Source organism: Hyla sarda, chromosome 2 (genome assembly GCF_029499605.1).
Source record: "Hyla sarda isolate aHylSar1 chromosome 2, aHylSar1.hap1, whole genome shotgun sequence".
In the NCBI taxonomy this organism is placed as follows: Eukaryota; Metazoa; Chordata; class Amphibia; order Anura; family Hylidae; genus Hyla; species Hyla sarda.
This window is the reverse complement of record NC_079190.1, coordinates 142,537,039-142,556,479: the sequence shown is the minus strand read 5'-3', so window position 1 is coordinate 142,556,479 and position 19,441 is coordinate 142,537,039. Positions and strand designations below refer to the sequence as shown.

General features: G+C 41.9%; 1 protein-coding gene across 7 annotated transcripts in view; it reads left to right on the top strand.

Moving 5' to 3' along the window:
• KLF12 (KLF transcription factor 12) overlaps window positions 1-12,523 on the top strand; it is a 247,079-nt gene extending 234,556 nt beyond the window's left edge. For all 7 annotated transcript variants that reach the window (XM_056555514.1, XM_056555515.1, XM_056555511.1 and 4 more), the window contains one exon: window positions 8,067-12,523. In XM_056555514.1, coding sequence (XP_056411489.1) covers window positions 8,067-8,248 — 182 coding nt within the window. In that variant the 3' untranslated portion in view covers window positions 8,249-12,523. The remainder of the gene's footprint in view (window positions 1-8,066) is intronic.
• The last annotated feature ends 6,918 nt before the right edge of the window (window positions 12,524-19,441 follow it).

Sequence of the window (19,441 nt, the reverse complement as noted above, 5' to 3'; positions counted from 1 at the left end):
TTTCTTAGATGAGAAATCTGAGGCCAGAATGTAAAGTTGTAAAATATATAGCCAAATGAGACTTACCTTCCAAGTGCACAAGAATGTGACAGATATACTGTCTAGTGCATTTACATCCTAAGTATATATATCATAAGCAGTAGTAATACCATGACTACACTTACAGAGATTTTTCCATGAATAAATATTAATTTACTGTGTTTAGTCAGGAAAATCATAAAGTTCAACTTTAATCTTTTCATAAATCCCCTGAGAATATCTGTCACGATTCGGCTTCCAGGTAGTGGATCCTCTGTGCCAGAGAGGGATTGGCGTGGACCGTGCTAGTGGACCGGTTCTAAGCCACTACTGGTTTTCACCAGAGCCCGCCGCAAAGCGGGATGGTCTTGCTGCGGCGGTAGTGACCAGGTCGTATCCACTAGCAACGGCTCACCTCTCTGGCTGCTGAAGATAGGCGCGGTACAAGGGAGTAGGCAGAAGCAAGGTCAGACGTAGCAGAAGGTCGGGGGCAGGCGGCAAGGTTCGTAGTCAGGATGGGTAGCAGAAGTTCAGGTACACAGGCTTTGGACACACTAAACGCTTTCACTGGCACAAGGCAACAAGATCCGGCAAGGGAGTGCAAGGGAGGAGACTAGATAAAGGCAGGGAGCAGGTGGGAGCCAATTAAGCTAATTGGGCCAGGCACCAATCATTGGTGCACTGGCCCTTTAAGTCTCAGAGAGCTGGCGCGCGCGCGCCCTAGAGAGCGGAGCCGCGCGCGCCAGCACATGACAGCAGGGAACCGGGACGGGTAAGTGACCTGGGATGCGATTCGCGAGCGGGCGCGTCCCGCTGTGCGAATCGCATCCCCAACGGCCAAAACAGTGCAGCGCTCCCGGTCAGCGGGACTGACCGGGGCGCTGCAGGGAGAAAGACGCCGTGAGCGCTCCGGGGAGGAGCGGGGACCCGGAGCGCTAGGCGTAACAGTACCCCCCCCCTTAGGTCTCCCCTTCTCTTTGTCCGGTAACTGCCTCCCCTGGGATGAGGACACCGGGAAAGAATGGAGGGTTTCCTCAACGGCAGGCAGTACAGCAGGAGTGGGAATGGGGAGGGAGGGCAGAGGGCGAGGCCTGGCACGGGGCAGTGTGACACCAGGACGGGGGCCATGGGGAGGCACAGAGGCTTGCCTGATGGGACTGGGAGGGGGGGAGAGGCACTTCCTGTGGCAGGCAGAGTCCCAGTTCCTGATCTCCCCGGTGGTCCAATCAATGGTGGGGGAATGAAGCCGGAGCCAAGGCAGACCGAGGAGGACCTCAGAGGTACAGTTGGGGAGAATGAAGAACTCAATCCTTTCGTGGTGGGGTCCGATAGACATCAGGAGGGGTTCTGTGCGGTAACGCACGGTGCAGTCCAATCTGGCTCCGTTGACCGCGGAAATGTAGAGCGGTTTGACGAGACGGGTCACCGGGATGCTGAATCTATTAACAAAGGACTCCAACATAAAATTCCCGGAGGCACCAGAGTCCAAGCAGGCCACGGCTGAGATGGAGGAGTTGGCTGTAGGGGAAATCCGCACGGGCACCGTGAGACGTGGAGAAGAAGACTTAGAAGCAAAAGATGCCACACCCACGTGAGCTGGGTGCGTGCGTGCGTTTCCCAGGCGTGGAGGACGGATAGGGCAATCCACCAAGAAATGCTCAGTACTGGCACAGTACAGACAGAGATTTTCTTCTCTACGGCGATTCCTCTCTTCCTGGGTCAGGCGAGACCGATCCACTTGCATGGCCTCCTCGGCGGGAGGCCCAGGCGAAGACTGCAAAGGATGCTGTGGGAGAGGTGCCCAGAGATCTAAGTCTTTTTCCTGGCGGAGCTCTTGGTGTCGCTCAGAAAAACGCATGTCAATGCGGGTAGCCAAATGGATGAGTTCTTGGAGGTTGGCAGGAATCTCTCGTGCGGCCAGCACATCCTTGATGCGACTGGATAGGCCTTTTTTAAAGGTCGCGCAGAGAGCCTCATTATTCCAGGATAGTTCAGAAGCAAAAGTACGGAATTGTATGGCGTACTCGCCAACGGAAGAATTACCCTGGACCAGGTTCAGCAAGGCAGTCTCAGCAGAAGAGGCTCGGGCAGGTTCCTCAAAGACACTTCGGACTTCAGCAAAGAAGGACTGGACTGTGGCTGTGGCAGGATCATTGCGGTCCCAGAGCGGTGTGGCCCAAGACAAGGCCTTTCCTGAAAGAAGACTTACTACGAACGCCACCTTAGACCGTTCTGTAGGAAACAAGTCTGACAACATCTCCATATGCAGGGAACACTGAGACAAAAATCCACGGCAGAGTCTGGAGTCCCCATCAAATTTGTCCGGCAGGGACAAGCGGAGGTTAGGAGCGGCCACTCGCTGCGGAGGAGGTGCAGGAGCTGGCGGAGGAGATGGTTGCTGCTGTAGCAGAGGCAGAATTTGCTGTAACATGGCGGTCAACTGCGACAGCTGCTGTCCTTGTTGGGCAATCTGCTGCGATTGCTGAGCGACCACCGTGGGAAGATCAGCGAGACTTGGCAGCGGCACCTCAGCGGGATCCATGGCCGGATCTACTGTCACGATTCGGCTTCCAGGTAGTGGATCCTCTGTGCCAGAGAGGGATTGGCGTGGACCGTGCTAGTGGACCGGTTCTAAGCCACTACTGGTTTTCACCAGAGCCCGCCGCAAAGCGGGATGGTCTTGCTGCGGCGGTAGTGACCAGGTCGTATCCACTAGCAACGGCTCACCTCTCTGGCTGCTGAAGATAGGCGCGGTACAAGGGAGTAGGCAGAAGCAAGGTCAGACGTAGCAGAAGGTCGGGGGCAGGCGGCAAGGTTCGTAGTCAGGATGGGTAGCAGAAGTTCAGGTACACAGGCTTTGGACACACTAAACGCTTTCACTGGCACAAGGCAACAAGATCCGGCAAGGGAGTGCAAGGGAGGAGACTAGATAAAGGCAGGGAGCAGGTGGGAGCCAATTAAGCTAATTGGGCCAGGCACCAATCATTGGTGCACTGGCCCTTTAAGTCTCAGAGAGCTGGCGCGCGCGCGCCCTAGAGAGCGGAGCCGCGCGCGCCAGCACATGACAGCAGGGAACCGGGACGGGTAAGTGACCTGGGATGCGATTCGCGAGCGGGCGCGTCCCGCTGTGCGAATCGCATCCCCAACGGCCAAAACAGTGCAGCGCTCCCGGTCAGCGGGACTGACCGGGGCGCTGCAGGGAGAAAGACGCCGTGAGCGCTCCGGGGAGGAGCGGGGACCCGGAGCGCTAGGCGTAACAATATCATTCCATAGAGAAGGAAGGGGCTCTGTAGACCAATCCATCAGGCGGATTTCAGCATTTGTAAACTACTTCTATTAAAAAATCTTAATCCTTCCAATACTTTTTAGCTGCTGAATACTACAGAGGAAATTATTTTCTTTTTGGAACACAGAGCTCTCAGCAGAGAGCACTGTGCTCGTGATGTCAGCAGATATCTCTGTCCATTTTAAGAACTGTCCAGAGTAGGAGAAAATCCCCATAGCAAAAATATGCTGCTCTGGACAGTTCCTAAAATGGACAGAGATGTCAGCAGAGAGCACCATGCTCGTGATGTCAGCAGAGAGCTCTGTGTTCCCAAAAGAAAATAATTTTCTCTGTAGTATTCATGAGCTAATAAGTACTGGAAGGATTAAGATTTTTTTATAGAAGTAATTTAGAAATCTGTTTAACTTTCTGGCACCAGTTGATTTAAAAAACAAAAAGTTTTCCAGCGAAGTACCCCTTTAAGGCTTTAGGGAAGAAACTAGCAATGTTTTTAATAAAGACCTGTGAGACAATGTATTTTCACCATGATAAGTACAATGCAATAATTGCATTCAACTGTTCATAGCCTTTCAGGGTCCCTAACGGTTTATCTATGTAGGTATGTACTGTTGTAGATGAAAAAAGAAACTTTTTCTTTTTAACCTCTTCAGGACGCAGGGCGTGTGGATACGCCCTGCATTCCGAGTCTTTAAGGACGCAGGGCGTATCCATACGACCGTGGGAATTCCAGTCCCCACCGCTAGCCGGTTGGGGACCGGACCCGGATGCCTGCTGAAATCGTTCAGCAGGCATCGCGGCATATCGCCCAGGGGGGTCATTATGTCCCCCCCATGTCGGCGATGGCCGCAGATCGCTGGACAATTCAGCCCAGCAATCTGTGGCGGAATCCGGGTCAATCGGGTCTCCAGTGACCCGGAATTACTGGCTGATCGGGGCCGTCTCTGACGGCCCCGAACAGCCATAGCCAGCAGGGGTGAGGTGGCACTGGTGCCACCTCACAATCGCCCTGATTCGTCGGCCGGTTTAAACCGGCCGACCAATCAGGGCACCTGCTGCGGGTGTCACTCCCGCAACCCGCTCCGACCCTCTTCCGGAGCACGTGAGCGGGTGCGGGACGTGGACCCCGGCAGCTGGGACCCTGATCCCCAGCGTCCCTGTTGGGATCGGGGCCCCAGGAGCGGCGGCGAGGGACTGACCTGTGCGCGGCGCCGTGGAGCAGCAGTTGGAGGTGATTGACAGCCTCCTGCTGTTGCTTAGCAACAGCTCCCAGCATGCAAAAAGGGCATGCTGGGAGCTGTAGTTATGCAACAGCAGGAGGCAGACCACCACAACTCCCAGCATTCCCTTATGGGCATGCTGGGACTTATAGTTTTGCAACAGCTGGAGGCACATTTTTCCTATGGAAAAGTGTACTTTCAGCTGTTGTATAACTACAACTCTCAGCTTGCACAAACAGCTAAAGTGCATGCTGGGAGTTGTAGTGGTGCATCTGCTGGTTGCATAACTACAACTCCCAGCTTGCCTGTTGGCTGTCGGTGACTGCTGAGAGTTGTAGTTTTGCAACAGCTGAAGGCACACTGGTTGTGAAACTCAGTTTTTTTTTACCTAACTCAGTGTTTCACGACCGGTGTGCCTCCAGCTGTTGCAAACTACAACTCCCAGCATGCACCGTATATGCTGGGAGTTGTAGTTTTGCAACAGCTGGAGGCACACTGGTTGAGAAACACGGCGTTAGGTCATAAACTCAGTGATACATAACCAGTGTGCCTACAGCTGTTGCAAAACTAAAACTCTCAGCATGTACAGTCTGTCAGCGCATGCTGGGAGTTGTAGTTTTGCAACAGCTGGATGTCCCCCCCCCCCCAATGTGAATGTACAAACTGCCAGCGAGAAACTACTGTGAACCCCCGCCCGTGCGACTGTACCCTAAAAACACTACAATACACCAACACAAAATAAAATAAAAAGTAAAAAACACTACATATACACATACCCCTACACATGCCCCCCTCCCCAATAAAAATGGAAAACGTCTGGTATGCCACTGTTCCCAAAACGGAGCCTCCAGCTGTTGCAAAACAACAACTCCCAGTATTGCCGGACAGCCGTTGACTGTCCAAGCATGCTGGGAGTTTAACAACAGCTGGAGGCACCCTGTTTGGGAATCACTGGCGTAGAATACCCCTATGTCCACCCCTATGCAATCCCTAATTCAGGCCTCAAATGGGCATGGCGCTCTCACTTTGGAGCCCTGTCGTATTTCAAGGCAACAGTTTAGGGTCACATATGGGGTATCGACGTACTCAGGAGAAATTGTGTTATAAATTTTGTGGGGTATTTTCTGCTTTAACCCTTTTTAAAATTGTAAAATTTTTGGGAAAACAAGCATTTTAGGTAAAAAATAAATAATTTTTTTTTTACATATGCAAAAGTTGTGAAACACCTGTGGAGTATAAAGGTTCACTTAACCCCTTGTTACGTTCCCCGAGGGGACTAGTTTCCAAAATAGTATGCCATGTGTTTTTTTTTTTTTTGCTGTCCTGGCACCATAGGGGCTTCCTAAATGCGGCATGCCCCCAGAGCAAAATTTGCTTCCAAAAAGCCAAATGTGACTACTCCTCTTCTGAGACCTGTAGTGCGCCAGCAGAGCACTTTTCACCCCCATATGGGGTGTTTTCTGAATCGGGAGAAATTGTGCTTCAAATTTTGGGGGGTATTTTCTGCTATTACCCTTTTTAAAAATGTAAAAATGTTGGGAAAACAAGCATTTTAGGTAAATTTCATTTTTTTTTTTTTTTTTTACATTTGCAAAAGTCATGAAACACCTGTGGGGTATTAAGGCTCACTTAATCCCTTGTTACGTTCCCCGAGGGGTCAAGTTTCCAAAATGGTATGCCATGTGTTTTTTTTTTTTTTTTGCTCTTTTGACCCCCTAGGGGCTTTCTAAAGGTGACATGCCCCCAAGAACCATTTCAGAAAAATGTTCTCTCCAAAATCCCCTTGTCGCTCCTTCCTTTCTGAGCCCTCTACTGCGCCCGCCAAACAATTTACATAGACATATGAGGTATGTGCTTACTCGAGAGAAATTGGGCTACAAATACAAGTAAAAATTTTCTCCTTTTACCACTTGCAAAAATTCAAAAATTGGGTCTACAAGAACATGCGAGTGTAAAAAATGAAGATTGTGAATTTTCTCCTTCACTTTGCTGCTATTCCTGTGAAACACTTAAAGGGTTAAAACACTGACTGAATGTCATTTTGAATACTTTGAGGGGTCCAGTTTTTATAATGAGGTCATTTATGGGGTATTTCTAATATGAAGACCCTTCCAATCCACTTCAAAACTGACCTGGTCCCTGAAAAATATCGAGTTTGAAAATTTTGTGAAAAATTTGTGGAAAATTGCTGCTGAACTTTGAAGCCCTCTGATATCTTCCAAAAGTAAAAACTCATCAATTTTATGATGCAAACATAAAGTAGACATATTGTATATGTGAACCAAGAAAAATATTATTTTGAATATCCATTTTCCTTACAAGCAGAGAGCTTCAAAGTTAGAAAAATGCATAATTTTCATTTTTTTCATCAAATTTTTGGGATTTTTCACCAAGAAAGGATGCAAGTTATCATAAAATTTTACCACTATTTTAAAGTAGAATATGTCACGAAAAAACTGTCTCGGAATCAGAATGATAAGTAAAAGCATTCCAGAGTTATTAATGTTTAAAGTGACAGTGGTCAGAATTGCAAAAAATGGCCGAGTCCTTAAGGGGAAGAAGGGCTAAGTCCTTAAGGGGTTAATCCAATGGCAACTCAGTATGGTTATTCTGGGATATTTGGACATTTATAATTGCCATTTAAAAAGCCAGTGACCCATTCTTATCTGCTGGTTTATATTGTCGCAACATATGTAGCTAATATCTATTCGGACAAGTTCTTTTGTTCCTTTTTGTATAATGAAATCTTGTTGTTAAAGGGATATTCCATTTTTTTTCTTTTTGCTCAGCTTTTGAGCCCAGGATACTAAGTTATAATACTGTGTAATTTCCTCTATTACCTCTATGTGTTGCGTTGCACCGTTCCCACACCACTGTTGTCTCTGACCTTTTCCAGAATTCCAAACAACCCAAGACAATATGTCAGAAGTCACACAGTTGTTTAACTATCAACCTACTACAGACTGAATTGTACATCCATATACCTCCAGATTTAATCAAACTGAAAATATCATATTTCATTGGATGCCGTATTACAGACATATTCTTACCTAGAAAGAGAGCAGGGAAGGATCCCTCTGTAATGCGCTGGTACATGGAATGGGCTCAATTGCATGTCTCTGTACAGGCTTGACCATAAGCCCTAAGACTAAATTTACAAAAATGCAATGTTTATATCTTAATTTCCTATTTTTGTTTTTCTTTTTGGTAATTGCTTTAAATATGTCATTAGAAATGTATGTTTAGTTTTTCTTCATTCCTTTTAAACTTGATAGATTTAACCATCAACTTAACACATAAAAGTTTATATTATAAGAGTTGATAGATTTAAGCTTTAGCAAATACAAACAAGTTATGTGAACAGATGGGCAGATTTACAGAATGGATCAGTTCACATTGTTGTGCCCTTGGCAAAGGTATGATGACATTTATTGGACAAGATAAAATATACATTTTAAATATTGTTAATATATTGTCTAACTTGATACGAAGAATGGATTTTGTGAATGCAAGTAACATTTTATTATTTTTTATTTTGTAAAAAGGAGAGAAACCTTACATGTGTACCTGGGAAGGATGCACCTGGAAGTTTGCACGCTCAGATGAACTAACAAGGCATTACCGAAAACATACAGGAGTGAAGCCATTTAAGTGTGCAGACTGTGATCGCAGTTTCTCTCGTTCGGATCACTTAGCGCTGCATCGACGGAGACATATGCTGGTCTAAGTCAACAGTCCTTCCAAACATGCGGAAAAGCAGGTTCTTTTCTTAGGAATCCATTCAGCAGGGCTGAATCCACCCACAGTGTTATGGAAGCAGGATGCCCCCGAGTGATCCAAAGTGAAGGAATATACCAGGAAGTGCCATGCTCGTAAAGAATCAGCTGCAAGCATGGAATCTCCAGTACATGTCCATACCTCAGATATAACGACTTTCACACTGAGGACACAGGCACTTTTTATGGGCTATGACCTGCATTGTTTTACACATCATCTATTGTACATTTCCCCTATGTATGGACAAATCTTTTCGAAAGATTTTCTCCCAATTTTCACAAATGATGTATCATAGACTGTTTTCAAGATCATGAAAGGCTCAATTGATTGATACTTTTTTTTTTTTTTTTGGGCGGGGGGGGTAATGTTTTTGTAAAGTTACCATGAAATGATGGACTATTGACAACAGGTACATGTATAGAGTGAACTGACAGCAAGTTCCTTTATCAGAACATGGGATTTTGCAATAACCGCGATGGTAAAAATGAGTTTTCCCTCATAATTTCCATCAAGCAAAGCGGGCATAACAGATATCATACTCCTTCTTTAAGTATTCAGATTTTTTTCTCTTTCTTTGTTGTCTGTGAAAGTATATAGGCCGGTATCTTAAGTGAAGTACTGTTTGTGTTTGTGAATTGACTTGGCCTTGCCTAAAGCCTTCTTATATTTCCTCCACATTTATATCAATATCCAAAACTATTGCACAGGCTCTCAGTATTATTCTGTTTTACAGAGTTAAGGAACACAATTTGAGGTATAATGGCAGAGTTTGGCCCCATCCTGAATAGGGATATGGGGAAAATCAGATAGCACAAACTGGAACAGTTGCACTTCTTGCTGCTAAATAGCAATAATGACTGTCTTACATGGATTTACTATAGATCAAGTACTTAAACTGCGTTTTTTACAACATCACAGGAGGCCTTTGTCTAAATATATTATATTAGATATTAAAACCCTAACACAAGTTTAAAAGGCTGCTCATAGTAAAATTTGACAATTTAAAATGTGAATAAAATGTATAGATAAAACATTATCCCATCTAAGTCAGTTAGAGTCTGGCCTTGAGATCAAATATATTTTGTAGTTCTTCTGCACATCGGAATCTTTTTGTGTAAGAAAAGGGAACATTCACCAGCTTTCACCAAGGGAGCAATGTATCATTTGCTTCACAATGCCATCATTATTACTCAGCAGTTTGCTCTGGATCTGTACTGGCTTTATGTTGAGCGAGAAAGCAAGCAATATAGGATCTGAGTAAACTGATAAAATGTGATTAATACCAGTATTCATTGCAAATAAATGCATGATTGTTATATGCATTGAGATCTATTTTTAGTATTATATAGCTATATACTATGAGTATCGGAATTACCATATCATAAGCGCTCTGTTCAGCACAAATTTGAAGATTGTATTCTTATACAATATAAAGCACACTCATTCCTGGTTATAGTATTGTTTTAGTGTCAAGCAATATGGTTATGGTGGCATTAGTTGTTTATTCTATATCACATAATAGCCCATACCAGTACTGATGGCCCTGTCAAATCCGAAGCTTTACTTGGAGGTTTTGAATTCTAACATACAGCTAGCCTGCCTCTATTACACAAAGGAAAGGAAAGGGTTAAGATGCTAGAAAAAATAGAACATGAAAAAGTTGTAAGCATGTACAGTATATGTCGATATATACAACTTGTTTTATAACTGATGGGGTACATGTGTTTTAAAGTTTGTTTAGTGTGACATTTTTTTTTTTTTTTACTTGTGTTCAGTGATGTTCCTGAAATGAAGTTTTGTGTTTCATGTTTTTTATGCCTCTTGATAGTATCTGTGATTCAAAATAGCGAAAAAAAAAAAAAAAAACACTTAATATTTGCACACAGTGTATAACTAACCAGAGATGAATTCTAACAATTACAAATATAAACTTCTTCTTTCAGAGATGTCCAAAAAAGATAAAAAATGTAGCAGAGCTGAACTTATCACTTGTTACCCTGGAGACCATTAATAGAACTTGGTGGATAATATTCTGGGATAATTGTAGCATAGAACGTGGTGCCTGTACACTGCTCTTTTTTTTGTGGTTAGTGTGGGTGTGTTAAAAAATGTGCCTACCTTATAAGGCATTTGTGGTATTTCCTACTAAAATTGTTTGTGAACATATATATATCAGGTAAAGATGTATGCCCCCAGCTCAGCGAGTCATTCAGGAAAACAGTTTACTTTCGGCTTATGGCATAGTCTGCCAAGGAAAGTATGCTAGGAGCATGGACACCTGTCAAAGACAAGTGTCTCTGCTCCTTGTAAACATGCTAGGCTGATAGCATAGTGCATTGTGCAACAGATGTATAAATTTGGCATTACCTGCATGTGTACATTGTAGATTTTATTTATTTTGACAATATTCATAGATTTTTCACCACATTTTATAAATAACTACATATATGTATTTTGATCAGCCATACCTGTCAGAGTTGTTGAAGCAATGATGCAATTATTAGATACATATGGGTGTTAACTGCAGGCCTTTATTGTAATTATAATTATGCTCTGATGTAGGGTACTTGCACCTCATTCTATCTACATGTGCCAATACAATATTTGTGCAGGTGGAAAGATCAGGTACATTTTTTTATAAATGTGCCCAATTTTGTTTAATGATAAATTCAGCTCTTCTGCAACTGTAGGAGGAAGTATTAATACACTGATTATCAATTGCTGTCTATTAGGGCGCAAAGAATACAAGACTTTGTATAAAAATGTTAGTATAAAATCTCTTATGTATTTACCTAATATTTAAGAAAATAAAGCACAACAGATGATTTTAGAAACTATAGGAAATGTTTTATGGAATATTGTTGAGTATTGATAAATGTTTGTGAAAAGCATTTTTATTACTTTTTCTTTATTGCAAGACCATAAAGTAAACAATATACAGTAAATAAGTCATAAAGTATACCCGGTACTTTAATAGAACAACTGTGTATAGAATAGCATGTGGTACACTCAGAAAGGTGGTTACTCATGATCAATGATTATGTTTTAGGCAAATGATCAAACGTGTCATACAATGTAAAGGTCCCTTTTATCATGATGTTATTTCTATCTCAGATCCTGTCCCTGATCACAGTGCTCCTGGTCTTGTTCGTCATCCTGTAACTGACTTAGAGCACAATTCGGTATGTGAATGCAAATCATCCTAGGGCGTAATAACAATGATCACATGACTAAAAGTGTTGTCATCTGAGGCAGTGAAGCTACCAAAGTCTTTTTATGTTTAACTTTGATAAATCACATCTCCATACAGAAGTAAAGTACCATAGATTTTTTAAACATGTAATGGGTAATTCTAGCAATTTCTAAAGGATTGGGGTGCTTTAAAATTAAAAATAAGAAACCAAGCTCACCCTATATAACGCAGCTGCTGTTTTAATGACTTCTGTTCCTTGTTGCATTCCTCTGTTCTCCAATATAGAAAGCAGGGGAAAGCAGCAAGGATCGGGACCTACCAGAACGGCAGCTGCTAGGAATCAGGGCAGGGTTCAGATATGGTTTGTTATTTTTAGAACACCCCTTCTCCTATAGAAAATATGTTCTGTTGCTGGAATAACCCTTTAACAGACAGCCTATATATTATAGAAGGTTGCCATCTTATAATTGTATTTTTTTTTTAAGGGTATGCTATAATATTCTTATTGGTGGGGGTCTGACCTCTGGAACTACCCCCAATACTGAGACTTAAGTGACCTTTGGCTTTTTTCTGGCACATTGGCAACCACCTTTACCTGATGTGCAGATCTTTATATAACATGGCCCCTACTCAAGTTAAAGAGTTGTCTTCCAGCTTCCCTCACAGTAGTAGGCTGGAAGCATTGTTTTATTTTAGTGAAAAAACATGAAGGAGGCCCCTACTACTGAGAATAAAGTTCCTGGTAGTAATGCCCCCCACAATCAATAGTGCTAAATGTTAAAGGGGTACTCCTGCGGAATGTTTTTTTTATATCAACTGGTGCCAGAAAATTCTACAGATTTGTAAATGACTTCTATTAAAAAATCTTAATCCTTCCAGTGCTTATTAGCTGCTGTATACCACAGAGGAAATTATTTTCTTTTTGGAACAGAGCTTTCTGCTGACATCATGAGCACAGTGCTCTCTGCTGACATCTCTGTCCATTTTAAGTACTGTCCAAGAAGTAAAAGAAAATCCCCATAGAAAACATGCTGCTCTGGACATATCCTAAAATGGACAGAGATGTCAGCAGAGAGCACTGTGGTCATGATGTCAGCAGAGAGCTCTGTGTTCCAAAAAGAAAATAATTTCCTCTGTAGTATTCAGCTAATAAGTACTGGAAGGATCAAGATTTTTTAATAGAAGCCATATACTAATCTGCTTAAATTTTTAAACAGATCAACTGGCACCATTTAACATTTCCAATAGTAAAAAAAATAAAATAAAATAAAAATAAAAAAAAATTAAGCCGAAGTACAGTTTTGAAATTTTTACTTACCATCTCAATGGACTCATCCTCTTTTAACACATATATGAGATTAACATTATTGTTTTTTTTTTTTTTTAAGAATATGTCATCATTGTGTTTTATGTAGTTCTAATGTCTCTCTCCAGTAAAACAATTCCAGATTTGGGAATTGACCACATGTGTATCCCCCACCACATATGTTTGTGATAGAAGCCTACTGACCAGAATGTCTGGCTTCAGATATTAGCCCACACAGGACAACACCCTGTATGAATGAAGACTTAAACTGGAAATTGATATATAGCTTGTGGGTGGATTGTCTCTCTGGGGGCAGCTAATATATACAATTTGCTTACAACTGCATCAAAAAGCATTAACCTATCTCGAGTAGCTGGAAATAAGAACTTCGTGTGCTCAGAGATTTAAATTACTGTGAAAGAGCATGCTGTTGGTGGCCCTATAGATAACACTTATTTGAAGTATTTTGATGTAAAAGAACAAATATAACTAATTTTATTAATAACATTTCTACAGTCAGTATAAAGTAGTATGATAACCAAAATCAGTATACGATACTTGTAATATCAATATGTATAATATAGTACCATTATGTCATTTGTTGGCTTTGCTTTGCACTAAAGTAGGAAATCTTGTCCCTTGTAAGTTAATTTCTCTTCCTTCATATGTCTCCATCAGTGCATTAATAACAAAAAGGCAAAAGGTCAAAATGCTTGATTTGGGAGATCAACTAAGATTACAATCAAAGGATCCAGATGTATGGACTTGTTGTATAGAAATCTGTGATATACATAATATAAATTTTTTTTTTTACGTGACCCCAGAATCAAATATTTGTCTACTTTTATAGCTTGTGTTTACAGAGCAATAAGTGTTAATAGTTGCCGACAGCACACTGTCCTGAGAGAACTTTCAGTACTTTGTTACCTTTAGTATTCACCATGTCAGTACTGTAGGTGACATGTCTTTGGGCTCAAACTGAGGTACTTCAAATAATGAATGGCCATTGGCTATAGCCTCTACTTTATGAACAGTATTTCATCTGCCCTAATTTTCATTTAGCTTGCTAATAATTAATAAATATGAATTGTGAAATTGTGTAAGTTGTTACAGTTGGGAAGTATAATGCTAGTAACACTATAATAGCAAACTGCTGTATCTTTAGTAGAATTTTTTTTTAAATTACTTTAACAGCGCAACGAAGCACAGTCTCGAAAGATTTATTAAGTGTTATTTAAGTGAATAGTTTCTGAAATTGCCAGTCGCTGCCTGCAGCAGCATCCCACCTCGACCAGTGATTGGCATTTCCTATACAACTGCACATCACCAGCACATTGGGCAAATAAGTATGCATTCCTTTATATATATATATATATATTTTTTTTTTTTTTTTTAAGGCACCCTGACTTTGTGGAAAGACATATAACTATGTAGAGTGATATTGCATTGCATATTATACTGAACCTATGTTGATTTTAATAGGTTTGAACATGCTGGACTTTTACCGGTTTACAGCCCATAAAAGTCTATGACATAAAAAAAAAAGTTCATAAACAGGTAACAGTATTTGCAGTTAAAGCAGTAACTGTTATTTACATAAAATTCATACAATTTAGCACTTTATATAATAAATGGTGTGTCTTCTCTTAAAAATTACAATTACCTTCAAAAGTTTATCATTTTAACCTTTTTCTCCCCATTCATCCATGTCTGGTATCCATGTCCGCTTTACTCCAACCAGTCAACCAATTAATCCAATATAGTAAAAATCCAGTCCAGTAGTACATAACATTCAAGTGGTCCCTGTACATGCCATGGCCCACATTTATCATTGTAGGTGTAAGTGAAGCATTTTTTTAAACCCGTTTTTTTTTGTGTGGATAATGTGTAGGAGCACCAAATGTATTAAATGGTCACAGAGCATTTGATAAATTTTGTGCAGGTAAACATTTTCTGAAATTTCTCTCTTCACATACACTAAAAAGCTACCCCACGTCTGGGATGGTGTAGTTTTAGATACTTTTCAGTGGCTTTGCGCCTTTTTTGCGCCTTTTTACAAAAAGGCGCAGTTCATAAATTTCAGTCCACGGCATACGCTGAATTGAAAAGCGTGTACTGCTACTCCAAAACATCTGGAATGAGTAAAATATTCTACCACCAAAAGGCACACCTTTTGTACGGAGAAAAAAAGGTGTAAACTCATTGATAAATGTTGGCCATGACTTTTACAACTGCCAAAGAATGATTGATAGTTCCAACAGTTCTTAGCAATGATCTGATGAAAAATAGGCATTGTTTATTACCTAGTGATGGAGTATGATCAGGCCTTAATTTTATGCTCCTTCTAGGAAAATGGGCTTTATTATTTTAGAGGGATTTTTTAAAATAAATTATGTTTATGTCCTATTACAAACATACACACATATTTAATGTAAGAAATTATATCTTACAAATGGTAACAGTCTATAAATAGGTTTCTGTCATTGGAAGTAGAAATGTTATGACAGATATGATGTGTATGCAATCCGTTGCTCCCTTAAGTGTTTGTTCTGCAAACATTGAGTGGTCTCTTTTAGTTCTAGAAGCATTTCTCTGTCAATGATTAGCTACCAGTCTAACTGGAATGGTCTGGTCTTTAAAGTGAATGGAAACAGGTTATATATATATATACATATATGTATGTATTACTGGACCTCATTCCAAAAAACTCATTTATTATTACAAATCAAACATTTAATTATATTGCTTGAAATGGTTATCCATGGCACACCCAGGAAAAAAAAATACATCTACAGTTTAATGACTTACAATGATAGTAATACCGTTCTATATTAAGCCATGTCCTGTGTGTTTATGCTTCATAGATAAGCAATCTTTTTCTTTTTAACATTTCTTTATCATAAACGCTTACTTTTCTAAAAGTGTATGTCAATGTAGTAGAACTGTCGCTTCTTACAACTGTAGCCATATAAAAATAGAATTGACATGGTGCTTTTGACTCCTATAGACACTTGTGTATCTCTGGCTTTCAGTGATTAATGGAATTATAGGACCCAACTTAACCCAGTTGTGTATTGAAACCTGGAGTGTGTTGGCCCTTACAATTGGTTGAAACATAGTTTCCTACTTTGCTGTACCATGGGTGATACTAATGGGGCTTTATATGATAGAGATTATCTTTCTTACAAACAATGCTTTTACAGGGGATTACCTCCATAATACACCCTCATTCAGAATCTAAAAAAAAACAAAAAAAACTCTGTATGCCTCTAAATGATATTAGAGACATTAGTAGTCAGGGAGGCCCCCATAGGAACTCAGAGGTTGTACATGGTGACAAAACAGCCAGGTACATGAGGCTTTAACTTGATAGGTGGTAAAAACACAAACGTCCATTAGATACAGTACTTGTGGTACCTTCTGAAAGAATCATCAATGCAGTGTTCTCTGAGATTATAAGTGTAGTATATTGGTCAGCAGCTTGATTTATAGAAATAATTCAAAGTAAGTAAGTACAGTATGACAAATTACAGAATTTTTGTATTTCATATTTTTTTATACTTATACAATAACTTGAAAATATTTAATAATATCAAGAGCACAACAGACATGATTCTGCTGAATTATAGAAGTATTGGGCCTAAAACTACAAAATGGTTTAGTGAAAAAAATGTCATCATGACCAAAAAAAACTACTTCTGTTCATCTTTCATAATGTGAACCAGTGAAAATAAAGTATGCAACTACATGTCTGACACCTTAACCTAATACTGCATTTTAAATGTGAACGTTATGACTTGTAATGATTGGAATGAACATATTTTTTAATAGAAATAACTATTTATACAGTTTTCCAACATTATATTTTTTCTGTAGAAGGGCGCTGGCCCTTTAAATCTCAGAGAGCCAACGCGCGCACTATGGAGCGTGTGTGCGCGCTCTGGCAGTCAGAGAGCAACGGAACATGGCGAAGGTAAGTAAAAGCAGGGACCGTGGACACACCCACGACCCAGCATGCGAGCCGCAGCGACATCCGAGTCTGCCACAGTGCAGGGGAATGGGGAAGGTGTGCATCCGTGGCTGGCATGCTGAACCGCAGGACCGCACATTAGGTCTCCCCCTCTTTTTGGGCCGCAGAAACCTGAGTACCAAGTCCTGGTCCAAGATGTTCTCTTCAGGTTCTCAGGACCTCTCCTCAGGCCCAAATCCTTTCCAGTCCACTAGAAAGAACCGATTCCCCCTGATGGTCTTGGTGGCAAGAATCTTCTTTTATCTTCAAACACATCAGAGGCTCCGGAAACAGGAGTAGGAGAGATGTTTTTTCTGAGAAAAGCGGTTAAGGACTAATGGCTTGAGAAGGGAGATGTGGAAGGAGTTCGGGATGCAAAGTGATGGAGGAAGATGAAGCTTGTATGACACCGGATATATACGGTGTAAAATCTTGAATGGACCAGGTACCGAGGACCCAGTTTATAACTGGGAATCTTCAGCCATACATACTTAGCAGAAAGCCAGACCTTGTCCCCAGGAGAGTAGACTGGAGGGGATCTTCTTTTCTTGTCAGCTTGAGACTTCATGCGAGAGGAGGCAAGAGCTAAAGAATGCCGATTGTGGTAAAATCCTGAACCTGATTGTCCACGGCAGGTACCCCAGAAGAGGCTGGAAACGGAAGAGGAGGACGAGCATGACAACCGTATACTATTAAAAATGGGGATGTCCTAGTTTCCTCAGAGTCCCGATGGTTAGCAGATTGGCCCAATAGTCTTGACGTGTGGAAACAAAATGGCGTAGATAGTCTCCAAGGACTTGGTTCGACCTCTCCACCTGGCCGTTGGTCTGTGGATGATAGGACGAGGAAAATCCAACTTGACCTTGAGGTGAGAGCAAAGAGCTCACCAAAATCTGCAGACTATGTGAGAAGGTAAACCATGTAGGCGAAAAATGTGCCAGAAGAATAAATCAGCCTAATGAGGAGCAGAAGGGAGACCAGGCAATGGTATCAAATGGGCATTCTTAGAGAAGCAATCCGTGACCACCCAGATGACTGTGTTATTAGAGGAAGGAGGTAGGTCAGTGATGAAATCCATAGCTATGTGAGTCCATGGACAGTCCGGTATGGGCAATGGTTGTAAAAGACCTGCAGTCTTAAGTCGAGGGGTCTTGTCACAGGCACAGATCGTACAGGAGGGAACAAAATCTGCAGGTGCTGCAGGTTCGGCCACCAATAGTGGCCAGAGATGAGCAGAAGAGTCTTCCGAATTCCAGGATCCCCGGACAGAAAAAAGTAATGTCCCCAGTTCAAGACCTTCTGTCTTAGGCGAGGTGACACATAGGACTTCCTCGGAGGAACTTTTTGAAGATCAAGTGGCACATCTGTAATCAAACGATCTGGAGGCAGAATATGCCGGCGGGTAGAGTCCAGACCCATCACATCGGAGGACCTTGAAAGAGCATCAGCCTGAACGTTCTTATCTGGTGGCCGGAAAATAATAAAAAAATGAAATCTTGAAAATAAGAGAGACCATCTGGCCTGTCAGGGATTCAGTTAATTCTTGTGTTCCGTGAAAATATTTACTGGATGAGGAGCTCCTTCCAAAAGGTGACGCCACTCTTCCAGAGCAGGCTCTGGCCAAGAGTTCCCGATCTCCGATGATGTATTTCCTCTCGGCAGAAGAAAAGGTTTTAGAAAAGAACCCACAGGTCACCATTTTGCCCTTGGGAGTTTTCTTTGTCAGTACTGCTCCGGTGACCACAGAGGAGGCATCCACCTTAAGAAAGAAGGGTTTTTCTGGGTCCAGTCTAGTCAGAACAGGTGCGGAGGCAAATGCGGTCTTCAAACAAAGGAATGCTACTTCTGCCTCAGCAGGCCAAGATTTGGAATAACTTTTTTTTTTGCGAGGGCCACAGTTAGAGCAATCAGTGTGGAGAAGTGTGACTTTAATAATTGGTGAAGCCAATGTCCCGCAGGATGGAAGATCATGGCCAGTTAAAAACTGAGTTTAACTTAGCTGGTCCATCTGGAGACCTTGGCTGGAAACAATGTATCCAAGGAATCCAAGGCTCCAAGTTAGGTGAAAAGATCAGGATGTCATCCAAATAAACCACCACACAGGTATAAAGTAGGTCTCGGAAGAAATCTTTGACGAAATCCTGGAAGATGGGTGGGGCGTCGTAGAGACCAAATGGCATCACTAACTACTCGAAATGCCCATTTCGAGTATTGAAAACCATCTTCCATTCGTCTTCCTCCCGAATCCTAATGAGATTGTAGGCTCCACGGAGGTCTTGGTTGGAAAAGACCATGGCTCCTAGCAGGTGATCAAAAAGTTCTGAGATCAATGGCAGAGGGTACTGTTTCTTGACCGTGATTTTATTTAACCCCCAGTAGTCGATGCATGGGTGAAGTGACTCAACTTTCTTCTCCATGAAGAAGAATCCTGCGCCAGCAGGAGGAAGATTTTCAGATAAAACCCTTCTGGAGGTTCTCCTTGATGTACACTATCATAGCTTGCCTTTCGGGTGCTGATAAGGGGTAGATTCTTCCCCATGGGGGTGTCATAGGGCCGATGAGGAGGAAGACTCTCAGCTTGTTTTTTGCAAAAGACGTCAGCAAAGTCTTGATGATAGGAAGACCCGGCAGAGAA